Below are 25,006 nucleotides of genomic sequence, written 5' to 3'. Positions count from 1 at the left end.
TATTCTAGCAACTTTCTAAGTTTCTAAGAGCAATATTTAAAATTTGTTCCTATTTTTCGGGCTTTGTCCAAACATTATTTCTGGCTTTGTCCAAATATTTTTGTGCTAACAAGATGAAAATTATACTTGTGTGAGTGAATGCGAGTATGAAACCAGAGGAGACTGTGTGTGTGTGTGTGTGTGTGTGTGTGTGTCTATGTATGTGTGTGTGAAAGCAGAAGAGGCTGTGTATGAGAGAGAGAGAATGAATCTCTGTAAAATTGTTGTTTTACTTATTTATTTTTTAAGGTTCTATATTATTTTGTTATATATTTTTTATGTAAAATGCTTCCTTCAGTACCATTAACATATACTACAGAAAGTTTGAAACATTAATTACACATTAACAGAAACCCTGTCTGGCATTATTGCTTACATAATTACTAACAGTATTGGTCCACATTTTTATTAAATGGAAAAATCAAAGTGGATTTCCAAACACTGTGGCTGGGACATATGCATTAAACAGACATTGCTGTAAGAGGAAGTAAGCATGGGATTAAATGGTCATTGATCTTAAATAAGAAGATGCCATATAATTCATCAGGACTAGCTGCTATGTTGTTTTTAATCTTGCTAAGGGTTTTCTCAACATCCTCTTCTATTATAAAAGGAAACATCTGTTCAATGTTAATACTGTCATTATAAGAGACACTGCTATGTCTGAAGTGGTTTAACATCTATGAAGTACTTTTATTTATCAGCGATATACTGTGCGTCATGGTATAAAGCTATCAATTGGAAATCAGAGCTTAGATGTTTTCTCATATGACTAAAAAAGTTTTCTTATTACATTTGACAGACTAAACTAAATTATGCTCATAGTCACTTTTATCATGTATTGCTTTTTTAAAATAATGTTTTTGGGGTAAAATGGTGTCTCTCCCCTATTCCGCTCAATTTGCAATTATCTATGATTCTCCAGTGGGATTTTTTTTCTTTTAATTGATTTCTGAAGATGCTTGCCCCACCAAGGTGGTTTGTGTTATGTGGTGTTCCTAGATGCAGATGTTGCAAGAAGCTAATTTATGATGTCACTGTTTCTAGAATAAAATGTGTCTAACATTTTTTGATATTCAAGTCATGCATTTTAGCTTTGCAGACCCAGGTGTACATGTGGGTTTCCTGGATGATTTGCTGAGTAAAACAACTTACATGTCTTTACTCATGTTTTTTAATTTAAACTTTCAGTTATATTCCCTTAGTCTAAACATATTGGCGCTCAGTTGTGCAATGGTAACCCTGTCACCTCACAGCAAGAGGTTCATCAGTTCAATTCTCGGCTGGAGTGCCTTCTATGTGGAGTCTGCATGTCCTCCCTGCATTCGTGTGGGTTTCCCTAGGTTTCCTCTCATGTTCAAAGACGTATCTGGAGTGTTTCTCCATGGGCCTCCGCTGAAAATTGGCTTTGTTCCAAGTCGTACTTCCCTGGTTAACAAATGTTAAATAAATAAATACATGCTCAGACTTGCTTAAATCAGGTTGTAAAGTATACCCGCATGCACTTAATGAATTCTTAATCCATGCAATATGCAATTTGTGGTGTCTTCTGGTAGAATCTTTCATAATTTCTGTATAACCTATGGCACAAATATGATCTAAAAGGCCAAAATATGTTAAGTTTGATATTGAATTAGTTTCCCAGCATATATTATGGCAGTTTAAGTCAATCAGAAGAATACAAGATTTAACCACAAAACAGTTTTATATGAGGTAGGAAAGTAAAAAAAAAAAAATAGTTAAACATTTAACTGTATGATTCTTTTTTCTTCAGAGGTAAGCCCCCCCCCCGTACACATGCATTACTTTAATATACCAGTTGTAGTTACCAATTATAGAAAATATGAAGCACATGCTCGCACACACAAATATATGTAAAAATACACTCACAAACACATTGAATTACTTCCAGCATAAACAAAAATCACCCTGCGACAATTACTGTTTGATGAGTTCAGTATTAATAACTGTAAACTGACGAGTCAAAACTTTGCCCAGTTATACCTGCATGACAAGTAGGTACCAAGTTCTGGCAGTGAAGCAGATGTTTGAAGGACTACATTTTATTGAAATAGATGTTTCTTTAGTTACAACCACTTGTTCTCCCTCATTTCTGAAAAATGTCATGTTCAGTAAAGATGTTTAAAAAGGTTTTAAAAAGTAAGGTTTATACAGCTGAAGATTAATATGTGTAGTGACACAAAATTTTATGGTATCAATATGACAGGTTGTAACTATGCTAAGAAGAAACTATCAAATGTAAATCAAAAGTGCTCTGGAGAAGTGTCTTGCCTATGCTTCTGATGAATCCCACTGATTGTCCTTTCCTGACTAATTTAGAATATCTAGCTGTGTGAAAAAAAAAACTCATTTGGTTAATCCTTGGGCAACCATATCCTTGTTTATCTAGCACCCATTAAAATTTTCCAGTCTAGTGCCCTTCAACTCTAAGCTGAAGAGAAAACAATAAAGGTCCATTGCCTGATCTGGTACTTTTCAACTCTAACTCCACTTTGAGAAGCAAGGCTTGCGCTTCCCATTCTGCACCCTCAACTCCAAGATATGGAGCAAAAAAACTTGTACTTGAGTAGAGAAAAAAAGAATTTCTTGTGAAAAAAATAACCATTATTTGATACATTTGAAACCAAAAGGACAAAACCCAAATAATCGTATTTATAAATAGTGCTAAACAAGCCTCTGATGCCTCAGTTTGCTGGACAGCCCTTTGCCAGGTATTGTGACATCCTGCCCAGATCAGCAAGTTTGCCCAGCCCTGTAAGCCAAGTGTCATATCCCTAGTGCCTCTTTAGTCAAGCATGCTAATCTCTCCAGTACAGCATTGTAGACCACTCACCTCATAATGCATACTAACAAGCAAGCACAGAAATGGAAGCAAGGAGGTCTGCTCAGTGACTCCACACCAGGCTGTTTGTTACTCAGCCTGTTCCCACCATTTCCTGTATAAATCCTTTTTCTTGCTTTAACACCAGGCCTCAGCAACTAAAATAAAGCTGTCTGGTCAAACTTTTCAATCCCTGAATAGGGCTGAAACTAGGATCACAAATTAAAACATTAATAACTGATGAACAATAAATCTGATTTACTCTGTGGACTTCCTTAGCCCAGTATGTTGATGGCATGCTGGAAACGTTCATTTAAAATACTATGCACATTCAAATAATAAATATTTAAAACTAATCCCCTTTTTATATATGTATTTATTTTTTATCTCTATAAATACATGACTGCAAACTCATAATCTGTACATTTCTTAATAAGGTATGGCAAATGTTAATTAAACAAATAAAACTCAATATTACATAAGAGAATATGATCAACAGAAAATCAAACTGGATCTCTGTCTCCGAAATCGCAATGTCCAATGACAGTAAATCCCAAAAATGGATCTCCCCTGGCTACACTGTAATTAAAAATTTTCTGTGGTGATTTTAAATCTGCTGGTTTCATCACTCTGTTCCTAATTGGCCTTGGCATTAGGGATGACAAAATCTACAATATATTAGGAAGCTGTAGTTGAATTGTCACCAGGTCAATGAACATCCTGGATAACAAGCAACATTTTGGGGCCAAATTAATATAATCCCTGCCACTGAACCTTGTCCTGCTTAATGCCCCAAAAGCCTCACTCCCAGTAATTAAAAAGTTATCGAGGTAATGGACCACTGCCTACCTAGGAGCTGTCTGCTGCCAACACCACTGCAGGGCCATGCTGAATTTGTCAGAGGTGGCACACATGAGAGTGCAGTCCATGGGCATAGCCATGTCAAAGTTAAATTGATCTTCAAAGTGTATGTCCTGGAGTTTCCAATCATTCTCACAAATTGGTAGCAAGCAAAATGTGGCCTCAGTGTATAGCTTCACCAGCAAAAGATTACTGAAGTTCTTAGAGAGCCAAATGGTGTCATCCAAGGTTGCATATTGAACTCCATCCTCTTTGCTAATATTTACATTTGCTAAGGATCCATGGGGAAAGGATAAATGATGGATCATTCAGAACTCTTCTTCCTTTTCTTCTTTCGTTCTAAGGTCAAGACCCAATGGGAAAATGGTAAATGTAACTTTGGAAGTACCAGAAACTCTCCCTATGGATACCTCTTTGTTGATTAGCTTCCTTTTGCTACCTCTTCTTTATCAACAAGTGACCACAAATTCCTGCAAGCTTTTCCAAAGTGGAGGCATCTGACTATATGGAAAGTCAGAATGACCACAAATTCCTGCAAGCTTTTCCAAAGTGGAGGCATCTGACTATATGGAAAATCAGAAAGCAAAACCGCTATAACATTTCCTGAGCTGCTTAAGCATTGGGATAATCCTTCAACAGTTTGGCTAACAACAGACCTAGCATTGTCTAGTAAGGCATGACTCTATTTACGGGGTTTGTTTTGAAAGGAAGTAGCTTGGTACTCCTACACCCTCCCCCCCCGGCTGATTAGTCTGGAAGGAAGTACAGCCATTTCTCATCCCCATTGATACTAGCCTGACAGATGACTGTCCAAATTTGGCCAGATATTTAAAAGCCAAATGTCCTTTACCAAAGTGTGAGAGAACATTAGCATGACAACAAGCTGATCAAGCACACTTGCCACTGTTAAGGTCCCACCAAGCCTTCATCTTCCTAGCATGCTCATCTATACTTCCAGGAGTGGGCAGTTTTGGTTTATCTATCATAAACCTCAACCGGATGTTTCTTTCCATCTAAGTGACATTCTGAGCTTTTAACTTTTGGAATTTTTGATTGTACCGGAGCCAAGCCAACCCACCCCCTGAAATGGTGTGCTTCATGCTGGATCAAAAGATAAAGTCAGCAGAGGCAACACCTGCTGAAGATCCTTTTCAACAGTCTATGCCATACAGAGAATAAATACCATTAACCAGTTATTCCAATTTCTTAGTCGATTGTGTCTTCCCTAGGCCAGACAAGCCCCTGTACCCTCTGCTGCTAAAATATGCTGAACTCTATCAGAGTTACATATTTCAAAAACTTTGACATATTCCCCCAGAGAAATCTTTTTTTTTTAATCATGACAGTCATGTGAACTATAATAACTGCTCCATGGATCACTATATCCAGCATCTATCAACACACTTCCCCAGTACTGCCACAACAGCATTTAAAACACCCGCATAAACTGAACAAGATTGTTGACTGGGGATGAGGAATTGGGGGAAGGGCACAGAAGTGGGACCTGCTACATCTGTAATATCCTTCTGAGAATCTAAGGAGGCTACATGTTATGAACTACCCATTCCTTTCTCCATAACCAGGTCAAGCAGCTTAACCCTACCTTCCTCAGATACAGAATCTAAGAAACCTTCCAGATGCTCTTCAATTGATCGATTGTGCAAAACACGTTTTCTTTTGCATGTTCAGTGGTGGCTACACTTTCAAGCATGCACTTTAGTTTTTTTTTTCACCTTTCTAGTCAATGCCTTTCATATCCATCTAGTAAAGCTCAGAATAACATCAGTAGATTCATACATGGTTGTAAATCAAAAGGAAGGAGAAACACTTGGTAGAAAGTTTTTTTGTAGCTGTAAAAAAGCGATAATGCAGAGATGAGTGAAGGGTCATTTGTGTGAATAACATATGACTGAATTTTGCTTTGTGTGGAGTCTGTATGTCATCCCCGTGGTTGGGTGGGCATTCGAAAGACATGCGTAAATGGGCATGCCTTCGCCGAAGGTTGAACGTCGAGCTGGCACCTTGGCATTCATGAAAATCTACTGCCAATCATTAGCGAACCAGAGTTCCACGGTGGCGACCCCTAACTGGGAAAAGCCAAAAGACAACAACAACATAGTGTAGGTAAGCAGGAATATGTAGGAAAATTAATGTTTGAATGAAAAAGTGGTTATGAAGAGGTGCAGTACTGTGTTATAGCAATTCTTGTGAATATGCAAGTGTTCATGGGTTATGGTTAGAGTATGTGTAAGTAAGGGGCTAGATCCAGTGTTGTGCATGTTTTCTGTTTTGTGTTCTGTGTCCTTTTGTATTGTGTAGTGATACTGTTAGGGAAAGGGTTTTTGGTAATGTAATGCATCAGAGTTATGGTTAGTGGCAAAGATAGGGTTAGGGTTATGGTTAGGGTTAGCACACATGAGTAAGATAGTGCAGGGGTGCTGCTACCTGCATATCTATTCTTTGATGATTTTAAGGTGGAAATACTCAGCATGTTTTTGGAAGGTGGGAGGAACTCCACAGAGATAGAGGGAGAACATGCCTGGCTTATGGCTGTGAGCTGTAGTTCTTGTTGTTCATAGGTAGGCACTAGGCTATCGGCCCTGGGGCCTATACAAGCCCAGCCAAAAAGGTACCCTGGCTTTTGCCACCCAAGAAAATTATTTTCCTGTGCCACTGTCGAGCAGAGCCACAGAGGTGATCCCTGGGGTGAATATCCTATTTTCCATCCAGTCATCAAGATTTTTCTTGAAGAGTGCTAACGAGGAGCTTTGTTTGATATAGATAGGTAGTTTATTCCAGAGTATGGGAAGTCTCTGGGACAGGAATATATCCCGCCGGCATGTTCTGTTTATTGTGGTGACAAGGTTTAGGTCCCTAGAGCATTTAGCTCGGAGGGATTGGGATTTAAGTGGAGCATGTCCAACAGCTCTGGGTTTCTATGTTAGGCAGAGATCACCTCTGAGTAGGCGATATGCGACGGAGTACAGCTGGAGTTTTTGAGACAGTCTGCGTAGGGCATCTGTTTGAGGCCGGTAATCCTCTTTGTGAGGTATTTCTGCGGCCTTTCCAGTTGTTTTAGATGTCTTGTGAGGTACATACCAAAAGGGGCATTGTACTCTATAATGGGTCTAATGAGTGATGAGTAGCGGGGAACAATGACCTCTTTTTTTCTGGATGAGAAACCTTTTGTTTTGAGGTCTGCCAAGTAGAAGGATTTCCTGACTACTGTGGTGATGTGATTATCAAAGGAGTGACTGCTGTCCACCTGTGTCCCAAGGTCTCATCACACTTTCGGTGTTAAGTATACTACCGCCTATGTTGTAGTTCATGGGTACAGAGTTTTTACCAAAGGGGATGACAATGCACTTTTTGGCATTGAGCTTGAGGCCATGGCTTTGACACCAGGCATCTGCCTCAGTGAGGCCCTTTTGTAGGATGTCCACATCATTAGGAGTTTCGATTATGGCTCCTAGTTTGCAGTCATCTGCGAACTTCATTAGCCAAAGACCTTCTGTGTTAGCCTGTACTTCAGAGAAGTAGATACCAAACAGGAGAGGACTCAGGACTGAACCCTGTGGTACTTTACTTGTCACTGGTCTGAAGTCGGATTTGGAGTCTGCTACTTTCACAGTGTGGGCTCTGTCAGTGAGCCAGTTGGCCACCCATCTTGTGACATAGGGATTTGTACCTAGTTTAGTGAGTTTATCTATAATTCCAGAGTGGGGGATGGTGTTGAAAGCCTTGGCAAGATCTAGATAGGCTGTGTGAACCACCTTACCCTTGTCAAAGGCTTTGGTGACTGCTTCAAAGAAGTTTGTCAGGTTTAAGAGACATGATCTGCCTTTTACAAACCCGAACTGGGTGGGGGCCAGAGTTTGGAGATTACCAATGTCTTTGTTTATAAGTTCCATGATAATACGTTTCGTGGCCTTGCAGACCAGGCTCGTTAGGCTAATGGGGCGGTAGTTCCTGAGGTCCGTGGTTGCTCCACCCTTGTGGAGTGGGATAACAGTCGCTGTGCATTATTCAGCAGACACAAAGCCTGAGGTGAGGCTATGATTGAACATGGTACTTTGGTGGGGGTGTATGGTCCCATGGATGCTGTGTTCTTGGCTTTGGAGAGTGTGGTTTTTACCTGTGCAGCTGTGATTGCAGGAACTTTGCATTCTTCCAGTATTTGTATTTATTTATTTATTTACATTTGTTGACCGGGAGTGTCCAACTGGACGTAGGTCCATTTTCAGTGGAGGCCCAGGGAGAAAAGCTCCACAGTTAAAATAAACAGACAGTAGGTATAGAGATGGGCTCTTTAGGGGGTGAGAGGGGGGGTAAAGTTAGCACTGAACCTATCTGCCAGGATGTTGGCAATATCAGTTGGGTCTGTATATTTAGTGCCATTGTGCTGTAACTCAGAGCAGATCTGAGTGTTACCATTGAGATTCTTGACATAGCTATAGAATGCTTTGTAGTTGTCTTTAGAATCAGTGGCGATTTTGTTTCCGTAACTAGCTTTGGAGGATTTTATCAGGGATCGTAGCTTCTTACTAAGGCTGACCAGGGAGCTCTTCCATTCATGGGATTTTACTCTCTTTTGCAACAGTTTCTTCCTTCTGTTGTACAGTTTGTTTATGTCAGGAGACCATCAGATTGGCTTCCATTTTTTGGATGATAGCGTCTTGGTTCTGTCTGGGATAGCACGATCCATGCACTCATGTAAGTGCTTATAAAGTGCAATTGTGTAGGATTCAGTAGTCATAAATGTATTGTCCATCTGCATGGGTGTGAAGTTCACCACTTCTGTCTTAAGAAGCATGAAGTTGGCTTTGCAGAAATTTTTTACCATGGTTTCCTTAATGGGCGGTGGGGGCAGGATGTGGATATCTAGGGTAATTAGCTTATGGTGGGATCGGACCAATGAGGCGTTGACTTCAGGTGTGGAACACCGGTCACTCATGTTGGTAACGACTAGATCTAGGATATTGTTGCCCCTGGTGGGGGTGTGGATAAGTTGATCCAGGGCATTGGAGTTTATGAATTCCAGAAAGCGTTGAGCGAAGGAGTTGGTACATGAGTAGTTTTCCCAGTTAATGGTGGAGTAGTTGAAATCACCCATTATTAGGGTGTTTGGTTGAACTCTAATATTTTCCAGTACATCAAGAAAAGAGGAGTGGGAATCCTGGGGCATGGTGGGGGATCTGTAGCAAGCTACAATTTGGATTGTAGTTTTGCCCAGAGTTAGTTGCACTTGAATAACCTCGGCTGCATTATGCTGAGCAACTAGCCTGGAGGTGTGGATATCCTTAATGAATATGGACACACCTCTGCTTTGGTGTTCCGGTCCAGGTTACATGGCTGAAAAGTGTGGTATGAGTTATAGCCTGGTAGTGCAGGGTGCTCTCTGGAGCCTTGAACCAGGTCTCAGTCACTGCACAGATATTGATGTTCTCCATTTTAAGGAGTGCCTCGAGTGAGTGCATTTTGAGATTTAGACTTCTAGCATTGAGTAGCATCACCCTCAGTTTTTGCTTGCCCGTTCCTGTTACGGTGGTGAATTTGTCATTTGAACCTTGCCTAAAAAGGCACTATAAGGGCGACAAGAACCTTAGCCAGTATCCAGAATCCAAGGGGTGACAGGTACAGGCCATCTCTGGCAAAGCATCATGGTCTGTCAACCATGTCATCCCAGGCAGACAGATACTGGATCCCCTTAGAATGGCACCAGAAGCTTAGCCAATTGTTTAAGTCAATCATTTTGTCCTTGTACTGCGGCATCATTCTGGGTGATGGCAGAATGCTACTCAGGGCTAGGGTCATACCTACCTGGGCTACAATATCGGAGAGCTCTTCCATGTCTCTTTTCTTGTAGTCCAGGGAGGTACGTCTCAAGTCGTTCACACCAACATGGACAATGACAGAGTCATATTTGCACTTGTTGTGGCGTGACCTGAGTGCGTGGGTTATGTGGCGGATCCTGACACCCGACATGCAGCTGACAGTAACCTTCTCCTTTTTTAGCCTGGTGAGTGGGACATCAGTGTACCTGACTATAGAGTCACCTATGACTAGTGAGAGTCACCTATGACTAGTGTGTTGGGTACGTTGTTTTGCCTTATTGGCTGTGGTTGAGTGGCACACTGAGTCTGTGGGCTATGTGTCATTTGGGTTGTGTTGGGGGATGGAGGTTGCTTGCGTTTCTGCTTTGGAGGTCTCTGTTGCTTAGACAGATTATTATTGAGAACGTCCGTGAATGTTTTTGTGTTTCTATGTGTTGATTTTGGTGATTTAGATTTAATGAGACTATGTGATGAGTGTGGTGTGGTGCAAGTGTTTACCTTCTCTTCTTGACTGTTAAGTTCAGTCTTGATTGGAGAGAGCTTTACCTCCAGTTTGGCTAGATAAGTGCATCTCTCACAGGGTGTAGTGTTGGGTGGTAGGAGAAGAGGGTTGTCTGTGTACATGAGGCAATTTCTACATTGCCCCAAGATGCCCAGATTCATCAGATAGACAGGAGAGAACACTGGGAGCTGACCCTTGGACATGCCTGAATAAAAAATTATTTTCCTCTAGATAAGTGAGGAAAGTGAGTACAAGAGCTTTTTTCTCTAAGCAAGTAAGGAAAGTAAGTACCAAAACTGTTTTCCTCTAGGTAATGAGGAAGGTTGAGTGCTGTAGTAATTAGTAGGTTATTTAGTGCTTACAAGTTCTGAACAAGTGCTGATCACAAATAAGCAAATTCAAGTGCTAAAACTAAGAATCTGTATCTGGACTGAACTAGTTACAGGAAAGGGGGAAAACAAGTGCAAATGCGGGCTTTTAAATCAGAAAGTTGAGAGAGATGGAAAAACTGCGCAAACGTCCAATAACTATAATTTCTAGGCCAGAACCACTCTTTATGTGGTAGATAGGTTACCTAGAGTTTACCAGTCCCAGCTTCCCTCCAACACAGAAAGCTTTGGGGGGGGGGGGGGGGGCTCACAAGCTTACATACAGTCCTGGATACAGCAAATCTGAATCTGGACTACACTAGTTACAGGAAAGGTATTTTTTTTATATATATATATATACAGAAAAGTAGCTAAAACAGCAGTAAAAACAATTCAAATGCAGTGCAAGCTAGCACACTTGAGTATGTAGCAATGTTAGACCAAACAGTTTAAAAAATGCAATTAAATTAAAAACGACTAAAAACAAGGGCAGAAGGAGTCTATTAGGTGGAATGATGTAAAGAGATGGGACTGGGGGGAGTGTCCCAGATCAAATCTACAGTGGGGGTGGGCAACTGCAAAAGCCTCCAAATTTAAACAACAGGACAGGACTAGGGAGGGAGGGTGGGTATGGGAAAACCAACACCTTCAGCAGAGATCTGAAAAACTATACAGTAAAGCAAAAATAACAGTGCACAACTCTGAAGTCAGCCAACAATAATATAAAATTAGTCAAACAACAATTACCAGTACACAACTCTGAAGTGCCAGAAAAATATACTCAGCTCTGCATATCTCCAGACTGTTTGAAGAGCACTCTGTCAGGACACAGGAAGGCTCCTGCAATGGGGGTTTGATTCCCTCATCTCTCATCTGTCTACTGTGTGACCTTGAGCAAGTCACTTAACAGTACAGTGTCTGTGGGCAACTGGGAATTGGCGATAGGCTCCTCAATGGTCCTCTGGTTTCCAACCCTAGTAACTACCTATGAACCTATGAATGTGCAAACTTTATACGTGCATTTGCAGGAGATCAGTATTAAACCTTGTACCTTGTGCATGAACACCTCAACCATTATGTCCAACTGTGCTTTATCTAGCTATACACACAGTTATTATTATTGTCACCAAAATAACCAAAAAGACTACCTAATATGCAGTGTATTATCATTTACAGAAAAGAAAGACAAACCTTACGGATTGCAAAGAAAAGCCAATCTTACAAGTAAATGATGATGATGTAATAAATGACAAAAGTTTGGAGAAATCATGTGCAATTAAAAACTGACCCTTTGCTAGACTCTGACCCAAAACTTAGGATCTACATATTGACAGTCTACTCACCCAAGCAGCCCAACAAAAATGAAGAGAGTCTCTTAACTCTAACCAAAAACTCCTGCCTGACTAAATGAAAATATTAAGCCATACCCCAAAATACTAGCCATAACAAAACAAGTAACTATGACCCACATGTACTCAGTTACTTCACAGATCTTAATGGGTTCATAGGTTGGTACTAGGCTATCGGCCCTAGGGCCTATACAAGCCTAGCCATAACAATTCCCTGGCTATTTCTTCCCACACTATTTACTTCCGTGGACCCCTGTCTAGCAGGGCAACTGATGTGATCCCTGGAGTGAATTTCATTTCTCCCATCCAATCATCAATGTTCCTTTTGAAGAGGGCCAAAGAGGTGCTCTGCTTGACATGTATGGGCAGTCTGTTCCAGAGTCTGGGGAGTCAATGGGTCAGGAACCTATCCCTCCAGCATGTTTTGTTTATTGTGATGACAAGGTTTAGATCCCTGGAGCGTGTGGCTCTGAGGGATTGGGATTTCTTTAAGTGTAGCATGTCCAACAGCTCTGGGTTTGACATGGCCTTGTATGTTATGCAGAGATCGCCTCGGCGTAGACGATATGCGATAGAGTATAGCTGGAGTTTTTTTAAGGCGGTCAGCATAGGGCATCTGCTTTAGGCCTGTGATTCTTTTAGTGAGGTATTTCTGCGGCCTTTCCAGTTGTTGCAGATGTCTTGAGAGGTACATACCAAATGGGGCGTTGTATTCTATAATGGGTCTAATGTAGGATGAGTACAGTGGGACAATGACCTCCTTTTTTCTGGATGAAAAGCCCTTAGTGATGAGGTGTGCTACATAGAAGGATTTCCTGACTGTTGTGGCGATGTGGTTATTGAAGGTGAGACCACTGTCCACCTATGTCCCTAAGTCTCTTATCACACTTTCGGTGTTTAGTGTACTGCCACCTATGTGGTAATTCACGGGTACATGTTTTTTCCCAAAGGGGATAACTATACATTTCTTGGCATTGAGCTTGAGCCCATGGCTCTGGCACCAAGCATCTGTTTCTGTAAGGCCCTTTTGTAGAGTATCGACATCATTTGGGGATTCAATAATGGCTCCCAGTTTGCAGTCATCTGCGAACTTCGTTAGCCAGAGTCCCTTAGTGTTGGCCTGTACTTCAGAGAAGTAGATAGCAAACAAGAGAGGTCCCAGGACTGAACCCTGAGGTACTCCACTTGTCACTTGTCTGGAGCTGGATTTGGAGTCAGCTACTTTTACAGTGTGGGTTCTGTCAGTAAGCCAGTTGGCAACCCATCGAGTGATGTAGGGATTAGTGCCCAGCTTAGTAAGTTTATCTATGATTCCAGAGTGGGGGATGGTGTCTCATGTTTCTTTTTTTTTATTTTTAAACCTGATATATAGGTATAGGAATAAAGCAGAAAAAGGCTAAACCTACATATGTGTTTATTTTTTCTGAAAGCATTAGCTAACTTGTCCTAGGCAAGAGAAATAGAATTTACCTCACAAATGCTGGCATTTCTTTAAGCACAAAACCATAAGCAGCTGAAGTGATTTTCAGCTCATTAAAAATATCAGCTGCTCTAAAATGATTACATAACCTGTTGGTACCAAAGTAAACTAGATCACTGAGAAAATGAACCACCAAAAGTATTAAACTCAATTCCTAATACACAATAGCCATAGAATCACAGAAAAACAAAGTAAAAAGGAACTTGCAGAGCCTTTCAATGTTAATGACAATATTTTAAAGTGTTAACAAACTAATGCATGTGAATTAGAATGTATTTTCTAAAATAAAAGGAGTCTAATTTTAATTAATGGTACTATTATTGCATGTAATGCACAAATATTTTACAACATCTCTAATTAAGGGAATTAGGAGAGACATAGCAAAATTCTACTGACATGTGGAGTTTCCCCTGACATTAGGGACAGTTGAAGGGTATGGTAGCCAAGAAATCCCAAAAGAATTACACCATCCTAAAGAACCAAATCCTGCCTAATGTTATCAGCTGCATACAGTAAAACTAACCCCTTTGATTTTTTTATTTCTTTCTATATCTATACACACACACACACACAGATATATAGATATATATATATCTGAAAAAAATATATAAAAGCACTGAACCACAGCTGAATAAAACACTGCTTTAATGAGAATAAGAACAACGGTGAGCACTTTCGCAGTCAAGCTGCTTCCTCAAACAATTCAAACTAAGCCAATTCATACATTTAAATATACTTTCCACATGGTGACATCACATCAATTCAACATTTAAAGGTACATCAAAAAATATATATACAAAATGTATAAAAACAACAAATAATAAAACAGTCCTTAACTGACTACAAATGTTTTAAAACATTCATTCATAAAAATTAATATATAACAAACCTCTCATCTATGTAACGGTCTATTGACTAGTACAGGTTGAATGAACAACTTGTCATTAAGTCCTCTACCCATATTCGCCCTCATCCTAATAATCCAATTAAGCTCACTGTTTTCAACCCTGTTTCTAACAGGCCCCTGTCTAGCATTAGATGGTACCTTTTCAACAACCATAAACCTAAACTCATGTCCTGCCCCCACAGCCATAACATGTCATGCCAAAGCATTGGTGTCAACATGTTTAGATATGTCGTAAAGGTGTTCCCTAATCCGATCTCGTAACCTACGTGTGGTCATACCTATATAAAAAGAAAAACATTCTACACAATAACTTAGATATACCAAGTTGGTGGAATTACAATTTGCTCTCAGATGAAAGCTTAATTGTCTCCCTGTGTCCAGATGGTGAAATCCACCTGAGGTATCGAGATACCTACAAAAATTGCACTGTTTACATGGTAAAGTACCATACCCAGACCCTAAAATATGGCTATCTTTTTGAGGGTCCAACTTAGGGCCACAGAGAATTCTTTTGAGGATTTTTTTTTCTTAAATGCATAATGTGGAACATCACCAACCACTCGCCTTATTCTTTCATCAGCACAAAGTACATTCCAGTTCTTATAAAACACATTTTTTAACAAATGAATGTTACTAGAATAGGTCACTGGAACTCTCATAAACTTTTCCCTAAGATTGACATCCATTGCTGACCTGTTCATCCTAGAACAATAGGGTTTACCTAAGCCTGTCCTCATAGTATGTGCCTGTACAAGTGTCATGTTAACGTCTTCCTTAGAATATCCTCTCTCAAGGAAGGATTTACCAAGGTTGGCAAGTTCGCCACTGAATTTCCCATCATCAGCTGTTAATCTTGACACTCTCAATGCTTGGCCTTTCATCACGTTCTTAAAAATATGCTGAGGATGCATACTATTACGTTCCAAACAGGTATTCCTATAGCATTATTTTCTATATATTTCTGTGTTAAAATCTCCTTGCATAGACCTACAAATACATACATCGAGAAACTCAATTGATGTATTAGAGGTACTAGCTGTGAATTTCAAGAAGTCAGTTGTATTATTAATGAATTCTTCAAACCGGGAAAAACTGGGCTCATCTCCCTCCCACAGAAGGAAGAGATCATCCACAAATTGATGGAAGAATATTATAGGGAAGCCCATGCCTTCCTTCAACACATATTCCTTTTCCCAGGTAGCCATAACTATGTTGGCGTAGCTATTGGCACAAGATGTGCCCATAGCCACGCCAGCTCATTGTCTAAACACCCTATTCTCAAAAAGGAACAGGTTGTTCTCCAAAACAGTTTCTAAAAGAAAACATATTAGATCAGTTTTATTAGAATCATAGGTACCATCATCCACTAAATATCGTTTTAACATATCTATCCCTTGACAATTGGGAATAACTGTGAATAATGATTGCACATCTAGGGTTGCCATAATGCAGGTGTCAGAGGGTGGTTTATCAGCAACAGAATCATAAAGCTCCTCTAAAAACTGTTTCGTAATCCTTAGGATATATTTTTCTTAAGTATTATTGGTTTCAGTTGTTGTTCAATGTACAATGACAGAGGCTCTGTAGCCCATCCTCCACCCGCCACTATTGGCCTCATAGGTGATTCAATGGGGTGTTTATGGATTTTAGGGAGGCCCTGAATTATGGGTATAAGAGGTTCTTTCACCAATAGATATTTAAACAATTCCTGGTCAATACTATGACATTGTAGACACTCAAATAATCCATTATGAATAGATATAATACATCTCTCAACATCCCTATGTGTAATACTTTCATAGGCTATAGGATCATTCAACATGTCTGACATAACCATCCTATACCATCCTTGGTCCATCACTACTAACGGACCCCCTTTATCGGCTGGTCTAATGGAAATAGTTGTATCCTGCCGTAAATTATTCAAGGCTTGCTTCTCATATGCATTCAAGTTACAGACACATTTGGTCTTGGTATTATTGTCGTAAAGCTTATAAATGTCTTTCAAATACATTCTTTCAAATGTTTCAACAACCCCATTAACCATGGGAACATAACTACTAGGTCTTTTAAAAGCTTTAACTGGACCAACAGTGTCCTGCATGTCCCCCCCCCCCCCATATAGTAGCTTCAACATGATATTGCGCGTAAATGTTTTAAGTTAAATAATGTTATCAGTTAAGGACATTCTGTCCGATGGTATGAAAGTCATACCTTTCTGAAGTACAGCTAACTCATATTCCAAAAAAGTCCATTTTGATATGTTCCACACTAGTGTTCGTTGTTTCCCTGCCACATCCTTTTCAGCGTTTGTGAGTTGTTGTTGTTCTCCATTGGTGCTTTCCGTTTCACCCATCCATGACTCCGCGACCTCTCCTGAAAATGGTTAGTTCTAATCGGGAACAGAGAACTGAAGGAATGTGCCCCATTTGCTACATTAAGTGTGGTTTCACCAACTGATGATCCATCTGCTGTCATTTGTCCCCCTTCTTTCCTTCGCGCGCCACTCTGAATATGAGCAACAGCAGAAGAGTTGGTCGAAGTCACAGCAGGTAGGGGCATAGTATTGCGTGTGCATTCATGCATATTAGTGTCCCATATTTGGGGAGTATGTAGAGTTATTAAGGTGAAATTATTGTTCTCCTTTGCCGAGTCTGCAGGAACAGAGGTACTCTGTAAATTACCATTAGAGTTATTGTTATATTCCTGGGCCAAGCAAAAACACGGTCGTTAGAGAAATCAGAGGAATCCCTCTGCAGTTTCTTCTTTTTGTAAACGAGCAGTTGTGATTCAAATATAGCAATACTATCTATGAGCTGGTCCATCTTAACATCCACCGCCATGGGAGGATATTTCTTATAAAGATCAGTCTGCATTCTACTGACATTAACAGATAAGACATCTTCCTCCAGTTTAAAGTAATCAAAGAGGAGATGCATATATTGGAAGCTGGTGTTCTTGTTGATATGTTGCCCTTTAAGTAGCAAATCTTTATAAGTATTCCCATACGAGGGCACGAGGTACAATCTTGAGGCTTAAACAAGCCTCAAGATGAAACCTTTCCATCTGCAAACGTTTCAGTTTTCATACGTCATTTTCTAACTTCAAGAAGTCTCTTTTAAAAGTAGTAGCATCATACTCACAGACCGTATCTGTTTATAAATCCAATGCCTTAGGCTGAAAATTCAGAAATGGATTTTCTCGGTATTCAATTAGAGGAATGATGTCCTTTCTTCCCGTTCCATGGGAACTATTCATAACAGGTGTAGAGTCTAGCTCAGGCACTTTCACTATGCCCAATGCTATGTTCCTACACAGCCAGTCAAAGAATACCAAATATAACCAACAAAATTAAGTAGGCTATGTAGATAAATCAGTGCTCCAACAACAGAAAATATATGTAAAAATATATAAAAGAGCACTGAACCACAGCTGAATAAAACACTGCTTTAATGAGAATAAGAACAACGGTGAGCACTTTCGCAGTCAAGCTGCTTCCTCAGACAATTCAAACTAAGCCAAGGGAGACAACTGAGCTTTCATCTGAGAGCAAATTGTAATTCCACCAACTTGGTATCTCTAGGTTATGTGTAGAATGTTTTTCTTTTTATATAGGTATGACCACACGTAGGTTACGAGATCAGATTAGGGAACACCTTTATGACATATCTAAACATGTTGACACCAATGCTTTTGCACAACATGCTATAGCTGTGGGGGCAGGACATGAGTTTAGGTTTATGGTTGTTGAAAAGGTACCATCTAATGCTAGACAGGGGCCTGTTAGAAACAGGGTTGAAAACAGTGAGCTTAAATGGATTATTAGGATGAGGGCGAATATGGGTAGAGGACATAATGACAAGTTGTCCATTCAACCTGTACTAATCAATAGACCCTTACATAGATGAGAGGTTTGTTATATATTAATTTTTATGAATGAATGTTTTAAAATATTTATAGTCAGTTAAGGACTGTTTTATTATTTGTTGTTTTTTTTATATATTTTGTATATATATTTTTTGATGTACCTTTAAATGTTGAATTGATGTGATGTCACCATGTGGAAAGTATATTTAAATGTATGAATTGGCTTAGTTTGAATTGTCTGAGGAAGCAGCTTGACTGCGAAAGTGCTCACCGTTGTTCTTATTCTCATTAAAGCAGTGTTTTAATCAGCTGTGGTTCAGTGCTCTTATATATATTTTTACATACACTTTCTGTTGTTGGAGCACTGATTTATCTACATAGCCTACTTAATTTTGTTGGATATATATATATATATATATATATATATATATATGGGTGTACTGCTTTACATCGAAAATACACTTCTTCGAAATAGAGCAGTAGACCCTACACTTCAACGAAAGTCCACTTAAATGAAAGTGCACTTTCGCTGAAGTCTAGCTCCCCGGGATAACCAAAAAAAACCCCCACCAAAACATGCACCCCCCCATGTGGGGGACTGTGCTCCCCACACCCCCCTACTTAAATATACCAACTCCGAGATTGCACTACAGTGGGGAAAAGGGAATATCCCCATTCCGCGCTGTAGTGTGACTGCCAAAGTCAATGTTAGAAGTTTCACTACTTCGAACAAGTAGAATCGGTGAAGTGGGGTTCAAAGTAGTGAAACTTTGAACATATATTTATATATCTATGTGGGAATTGATGTTAATTGAATCCCCTTTTGGAAAACATCTGTTGAGTTGAGTTAAAATTTCGTCGCCTATGGCTGACAGGTGTGCGAGACTGTACAATTCTCAGGGTAGGAAACTATGCCCTTTTCCCAAGATTGTATATATAATTAGAAGGCTTGATTGAGATGCAGGGGGCTTGCATCTGCAAAAAACATATTTAAGGATTTTTTTTGCATGTGCTGAGATGTTTACTTGGCAAATGCATAGTAGCAAATCAACATTTGCAAACTCAACCTTTTCAGGTTTGGTTGATCTTGCAAATGTCGATGATTTGGTCACTTGCTCTTTTTCAGCAGACTCATATACATATATATATATATATATATATATATATATATATATACATATATATATATATATATATATATATATATATATATATATATATATATATATATATATATATATATATATATATATGTGTGTGTGTGTGTGTGTGTATATACATGTGTGTGGCGCATGTATGCATATATATGTAAATAGTTTACAGAATCAAAAGCCTGCAATCTTGACCAGCAAAATATTGGCTACACAATAATAAAACAACAGAACAATGAACTCCAAATGAAAACTTCTAAAACATAAAGAATGGAAAAATAAGAAAGCCACTGCCCGTGGTAAAGAAAAAGCACTCACTTTAATGTTTCCACACTATTAAAACATAAAATAGACATACAAAATTCACGGACTAAGTGCTTTCGCCTGAAAAATATTAAGGCATCATCAGAGTCAGTGAAAACAACTTTAGCCTGCTGTTAAAATGGTAAATGAAACAAATCTTTGCAAAAGGCAGATCATAAGTACTTTGACCCAAATAAAACAGATCCATCAAGTATAAACTTCACATAAAAAATAAAAAAAATTCAAACCTCTTTTGCTCTCCTTTTTAGAACACACAACAGAGATGTATTGTCATTAATGCCTGGCTTCTCTTTGGCATTTAATCAAGTTGCCATTCCAACTCTTTGTTTAAAAGTCCTAATTCAGGGTCACCCCCTCTCATCCCTACTTTTGTTTTGTCTATCACAAAAAATATAATTTTTTTATAGTCATTGCATTCTCTAGTGGGCATTTTTATTTTACATTTGTTGACCAGGCTAGTCTAACTGGATATATGTCCATTTTCAGTAGAGGCCCGGGGAGAAAAGCTCCACATAAAAAAAAAAGAACACACAAAATATTACAACTTCGGTTACAGTTCACTTGTCAGACACAACAGGTGTTACATGGTAACTTAGCATTGATGATACAAAAACAGCAAAAGGAATATAGAAAATCCTCTCCCCCCCTTTTCTTGTGTAGCTGACCAACAAATAGTAGAAGAAAGAGTATTCAGAAGGATGTATGAGATTCACAAGAGAAAATTATAAATAAGGCACAGGAAAATAGAATAGATATATACAAGACTGGAGAATTAGTTGAGGGCAGTGACTTAGCTATAAGGCAGAAAAATAACAATACAGTCTTTCAAGGGTATATAAAGTCTAACTAAGAAGGTAGTGGTCTTAAAGTGGCTATAGAGTGAGTATTAAATTGGTGCTATAATCTAGGATGACAGGAAGAGAGATCTTAGTCAGGGTTAGTACAAGAACATAGCCAGTGGCTTGTAAGGTATAATTTGAGTTTCTTTTTGAATAGTGCAGTTGAAGAAAGAGATGTGAGTTCAACAGGTAGAAGGTTCCATCTTTTTCCCACAGTGTTAGAAAAAAGGGAATCTCCTGCTTTATTGTTGGGCTTTTGTCTAGATACCAGTAGTTTATTTGCTGAGCGTAGGTTTGTGAGATTTTTATATGGGCTGATTAGACTTGTGAGAATTGGTGTATTAAATGGATGATTAAGGGTTTTATGGGCAATAATCAGTTGGTGGAATATAATTTGATTAGACAGTTCCAGCCAACCCAGTTGCTTCAGATTTTGGCAGTGGTGGGTTCTGAATGGGGAGCTGGTAGCAAATCTGGCAATGTTATTGTAGGAGACTGCCAGTTTGTTGAGGTTGCTTTTAGATAGATTTGTGTATATAGAAGAGGCATAGAAGAGGGTGGAGATAAGGCGGGTATGGGCAAAAGTATTTCTAGCTATGGGAGTAAGGAAGGATTTAATTATATAGAGGGAGCCTAGTTTTTGGTTAACTGATTTTATAGTAGTATTGATATGAGTATCATAGTTCAGGTTGTGGTCAATAGTTACTCCTAAGAGTTTGGTGGTAGTGTCTTGAGATATGATCGTGCCATTATTAGATTTAATAATGAGGTCAATTGGGGTGGACTTTTGTGTAGAAGTAAAGATCAATAGTTTAGTCTTTATGGGGTTAAGGAGAAGACAACGCTGTAAAAAATATTTTTCTACTAGTTCAAAGACATTTTGGGTGAGGGACTGCAGTTCAGATGGATCTGTAGCTGAGCATATTAATGTGGACTCATCTGCATATTGTATGCATGTAGCTTGGGGGATACTTAAAGTTAGATCATTTATAAAGATGGAGAATAGAAGAGGGCCTAGAATAGAACCTTGGGGTACACCAAGGGTGACAGGAAGACGGGTGGATAGACTGTTGTTCCACAGCACTGCTTGTTGCCTGTTATATAAGTAGGACTTGAGCCATTTATGTGCTTGAGTATCAAGTGAGAGGGACTTAAGAATATTCAACAATAGGTCGTGGTTAACCATGTCGAATGCTTTTGAGAGATCAATAAAGGTTGCAGAGGAGAGGATGTTATTATTACAGTTTTTGTTAATGTGGTCTGAAAAAGATAGGAGGGCAGTAGTGGTGCTGTGGAAGGGTCTAAAGCCATACTGAGAGCTAGCTAATAGTCTGTTTTGTAGAAGGTGGTCTAACAGTTGACGTTGAATGCATTTTTCCATGATTTTAGCTAAAGGAGAGAGTAGGGCAATTGGAAGAAAGTTAGAAAGTTCAGTTGAGTTGCCACCTTTGTGTAGGGGGATTATATGGGAGACTTTCCATATGGATGGGATGGTACCTTCTGTTATGGTTCTATTTATTAGGATAGAGATAGGATAAGCTACAACCTTAGCTGCTATTTGCAGATATTTAGCAGGTAAGAGGTCAGCAGAGGGGGTAGAAGGTTTGAGTTTTTGAAGAAGGTTGCAGATGAGGGATGTAGGAACAGGTTGTAGTTGGAAAGTAGGTGGAGAGTTAGTTAAGGAGGTGGGTAGATTAGAGGATACAGGCGGTAGAGAGTTAGCAAGTGACTGGATGGCTTCAGTAAAGAATATATTAAATGTATCAGAAATTTGTTTATATAAAGCACTGGTCTCTTTTCTTTTTCTTATATCCCTATTATACTCTAGAATTCTGTCATGTAACTTCCTGGTGGTCTTGCCTATGTAGAACGCAAGGCATGACACACATGTAGCAATATATACAACTCCTTTTGTACTGCAGTACAACGTCCAGGACACTGCAGTGTCCTGCTGTATGTTTCAATAATCACATAAGGACTATCATTAATAAACCTACAGCTACTGCATGCCCCACATTTGCTCATCCTAGAGATGTATGTCTTTTTAAACTTTTCATTGTCAAGTTCAAATAGTTCCTTGATATTTCTGCCCCTGCTGTATAGAGCTTTACGTTTTGCACCTAATTTGTTTTTCAATTCAGAGTCAAACATACTGTCCCATATCCTATATAAACCTTTTGCCAAATATGATGCTAAATGATTGCACTGCAAGACCATAACATCATTCTTAGGTGTTTCTACATTTACCGTCATTATAGTACTCACCCAACCTCTTAAAATGGGGCTAAATCTCGTAGAACGATTTTTTATAACTTCTTTTTTACTGATGTCAGAAGCTTAATGGGATAGCCCCTTTCTTTGAACATTCCAATCAAAATATACATCTCACGTAAAAATTTATCATCATTACTGACTTTTTTTTGAGCTAAACAGTTTAATTGGAGAACTCTCTTCCAACATTTTTAGGAAAAGAACTTATACAAACACACTCGTAGAATATCATAGTTGCCATCCTTTTCATCAAAGACAGAGTGTCATTAAAGGCCAAATGGTTAGACTCTCCGGGTTGGTCAGTCACGTCATTAATCATATGATTTACACACATCTAATGTTCATTTGCATTTTCTAAACTCACTACTTCCTTTTAAAACACATTCTAATTAATAGGCCCATGTAAACCAGGGACTACACTACTGGTGTTATGTTTCATCTGCCACTGCATTTCTGTTAGTTCACCTTCCTTATTTCCTCTGAAATGTTCTGCAGTATTATGAACAACATAAGAAAGTAAACTTTTTAAGAGTGGCACAGTTGATGGAATGCTTAAACAACACATTGACTGAACTTTTATTCTTAATGGCATGATCATGCCCATAAATGTGCTTCTTTAATTTTCTACTGGCTTTTCCTACATAAAATGCTTAACAATTCAAATGCAATGCTAGATAAGCTCTTTTCATAACATGCATCTGATTTGGGCATTCACTTCTTAACTGGCTAATGTCTGGAGTCCTTCGTGGCACTCTTCATGGAGTCTCAAACTTTAATGCCTGTCATTCCTCCTTTGAATTGTAATATTAATTATTTGCTACTTTAACATCATTAAAGTGATTTAGCTTTTAGCTAGTTCCCTATTATCATTCTGAGTCCTGCAGTTATGAGTCCTGGAATTACAAAAAAAAATGCAAACCTATGTTATAGTGAATGTTAACAATCACTATTCACACATAAAATTGTGTTTTTTTGCAATGTGCAAGCTTTCTATATCCCCTAACGTGGAGGTACTCCCCTTCCATCCCTACTACTTGCATAGTCTTAACACCAGGCATGCCATACCTCTAAGAAAAGGGAATATTCTGAGACAGAGCAGTCTTAGTATTTGTAATTCCTCATTTTTTGCACATTCAGTATTACTCTAACAAGACTGAACTTTGAGCCTTGGAATTTAAAACTGTTGCCTTTTTATAAATGTACTGTATCATTTTGTCTGATATTTTTAAATATTGTATTTGTTTTGGTACAATTTTAATGTAGCATTTAGACTTTTTTTTAAATGCGGCAAACCAAGGTGTTGGCTAACTAACTACATTCAATTTAACTGAATTTGTATTCTTAAATTCTGACCGTTTCAAATCAATGGTACTAAATCTACCCTCTTGTGGTTCACTTTGTTTGCTGCCTAGGAGCCATTGTTTAAAATCATTAGAGTGACAACGTGCTGAGGAGCTGAATTCCCACTGAAGTAAAGGCTTTTAGTTTTTTTTGTTTTTTTTTTTTAACTAAAGGCTTTTAGTTCTGAGATGAAGGTATGCAGACAACTATGCATTTAGCTCCACTGGCGTCACCTCTGCAGTACTCTCTCAGCAGTTCAGGACTCATCTAATTTCTCTCTGTCTTCCTGTTTGGGGAAGAACTTGCAATCTAGGTAAGCCTGTGGTAATGTTCCTGGGGAAAAACAACCTGTATATCTGTTGATATTTCAATATTATTTGAATGGCAAAGATGACAAAACAACATATATTGGGCTGCTCTGTCAGTATTAATTCATGATATTTTCTATTCCAGGTATATGGCTTTTCAGTCAGCAGTTGAGTCGTTTCTATAAAGGGATGAAGCACATGAATCTGTCCCGCACCTCCATCACTGCCAAAGGTATGCATCATATTTAAGAATATACATTTTTGTGAGTATGTTTTTAACTAACTAAAAACAAAATAAGATATCTGGTGTCAAAATGGTCTCTTTGTAAATGTTGTTAAACATGATATGTTATTAACTGCTGAAGGATTTGGACCTCCCAATTTTTATTTAATTTAATAATCTTGTAAGAAAACAGTGAACGTGGCACAGGGACAATTTCAGGCTTGCACTGCTAGGACTGCTTATACATGTGCATTGCTATGGCTATTTACAAGGTTATATTGCTGTAGTTCAAAGGTAATACTAAAAAAAACAGGCAAGATCTGAAAACTCAGGCCATAGCTAAGCACCTCTCTTATGACGTTTCTTGTTGGTATTAGAGTTGTTTATTAACCACGTGAAATTATAGCTGCAAATGTGGTAATACATACAATATTGACTCTGGCTGCCATGGTGTCCTTTCCATTTTTACACATCCATGTACAGAACTTCCTCAAATGAAA

General features: G+C 38.8%; 1 protein-coding gene across 1 annotated transcript in view; it reads left to right on the top strand.

The window, feature by feature from the left end:
* CARMIL3 (capping protein regulator and myosin 1 linker 3) overlaps nt 1-25,006 on the top strand; it is a 3,552,770-nt gene that overhangs the window by 2,562,006 nt on the left and 965,758 nt on the right. The window contains exon 12 of the mRNA XM_044058175.1: nt 24,429-24,515. Within this exon, the coding sequence (XP_043914110.1) occupies nt 24,429-24,515 (87 nt within the window). The remainder of the gene's footprint in view (nt 1-24,428; nt 24,516-25,006) is intronic.

Source organism: Protopterus annectens, chromosome 16.part0 (assembly GCF_019279795.1).
Source record: "Protopterus annectens isolate FY-2018-M chromosome 16.part0, PAN1.0, whole genome shotgun sequence".
Classification (NCBI taxonomy): domain Eukaryota; kingdom Metazoa; phylum Chordata; order Ceratodontiformes; family Protopteridae; genus Protopterus; species Protopterus annectens.
This window is presented reverse-complemented; position numbering and strand designations above follow the sequence as displayed.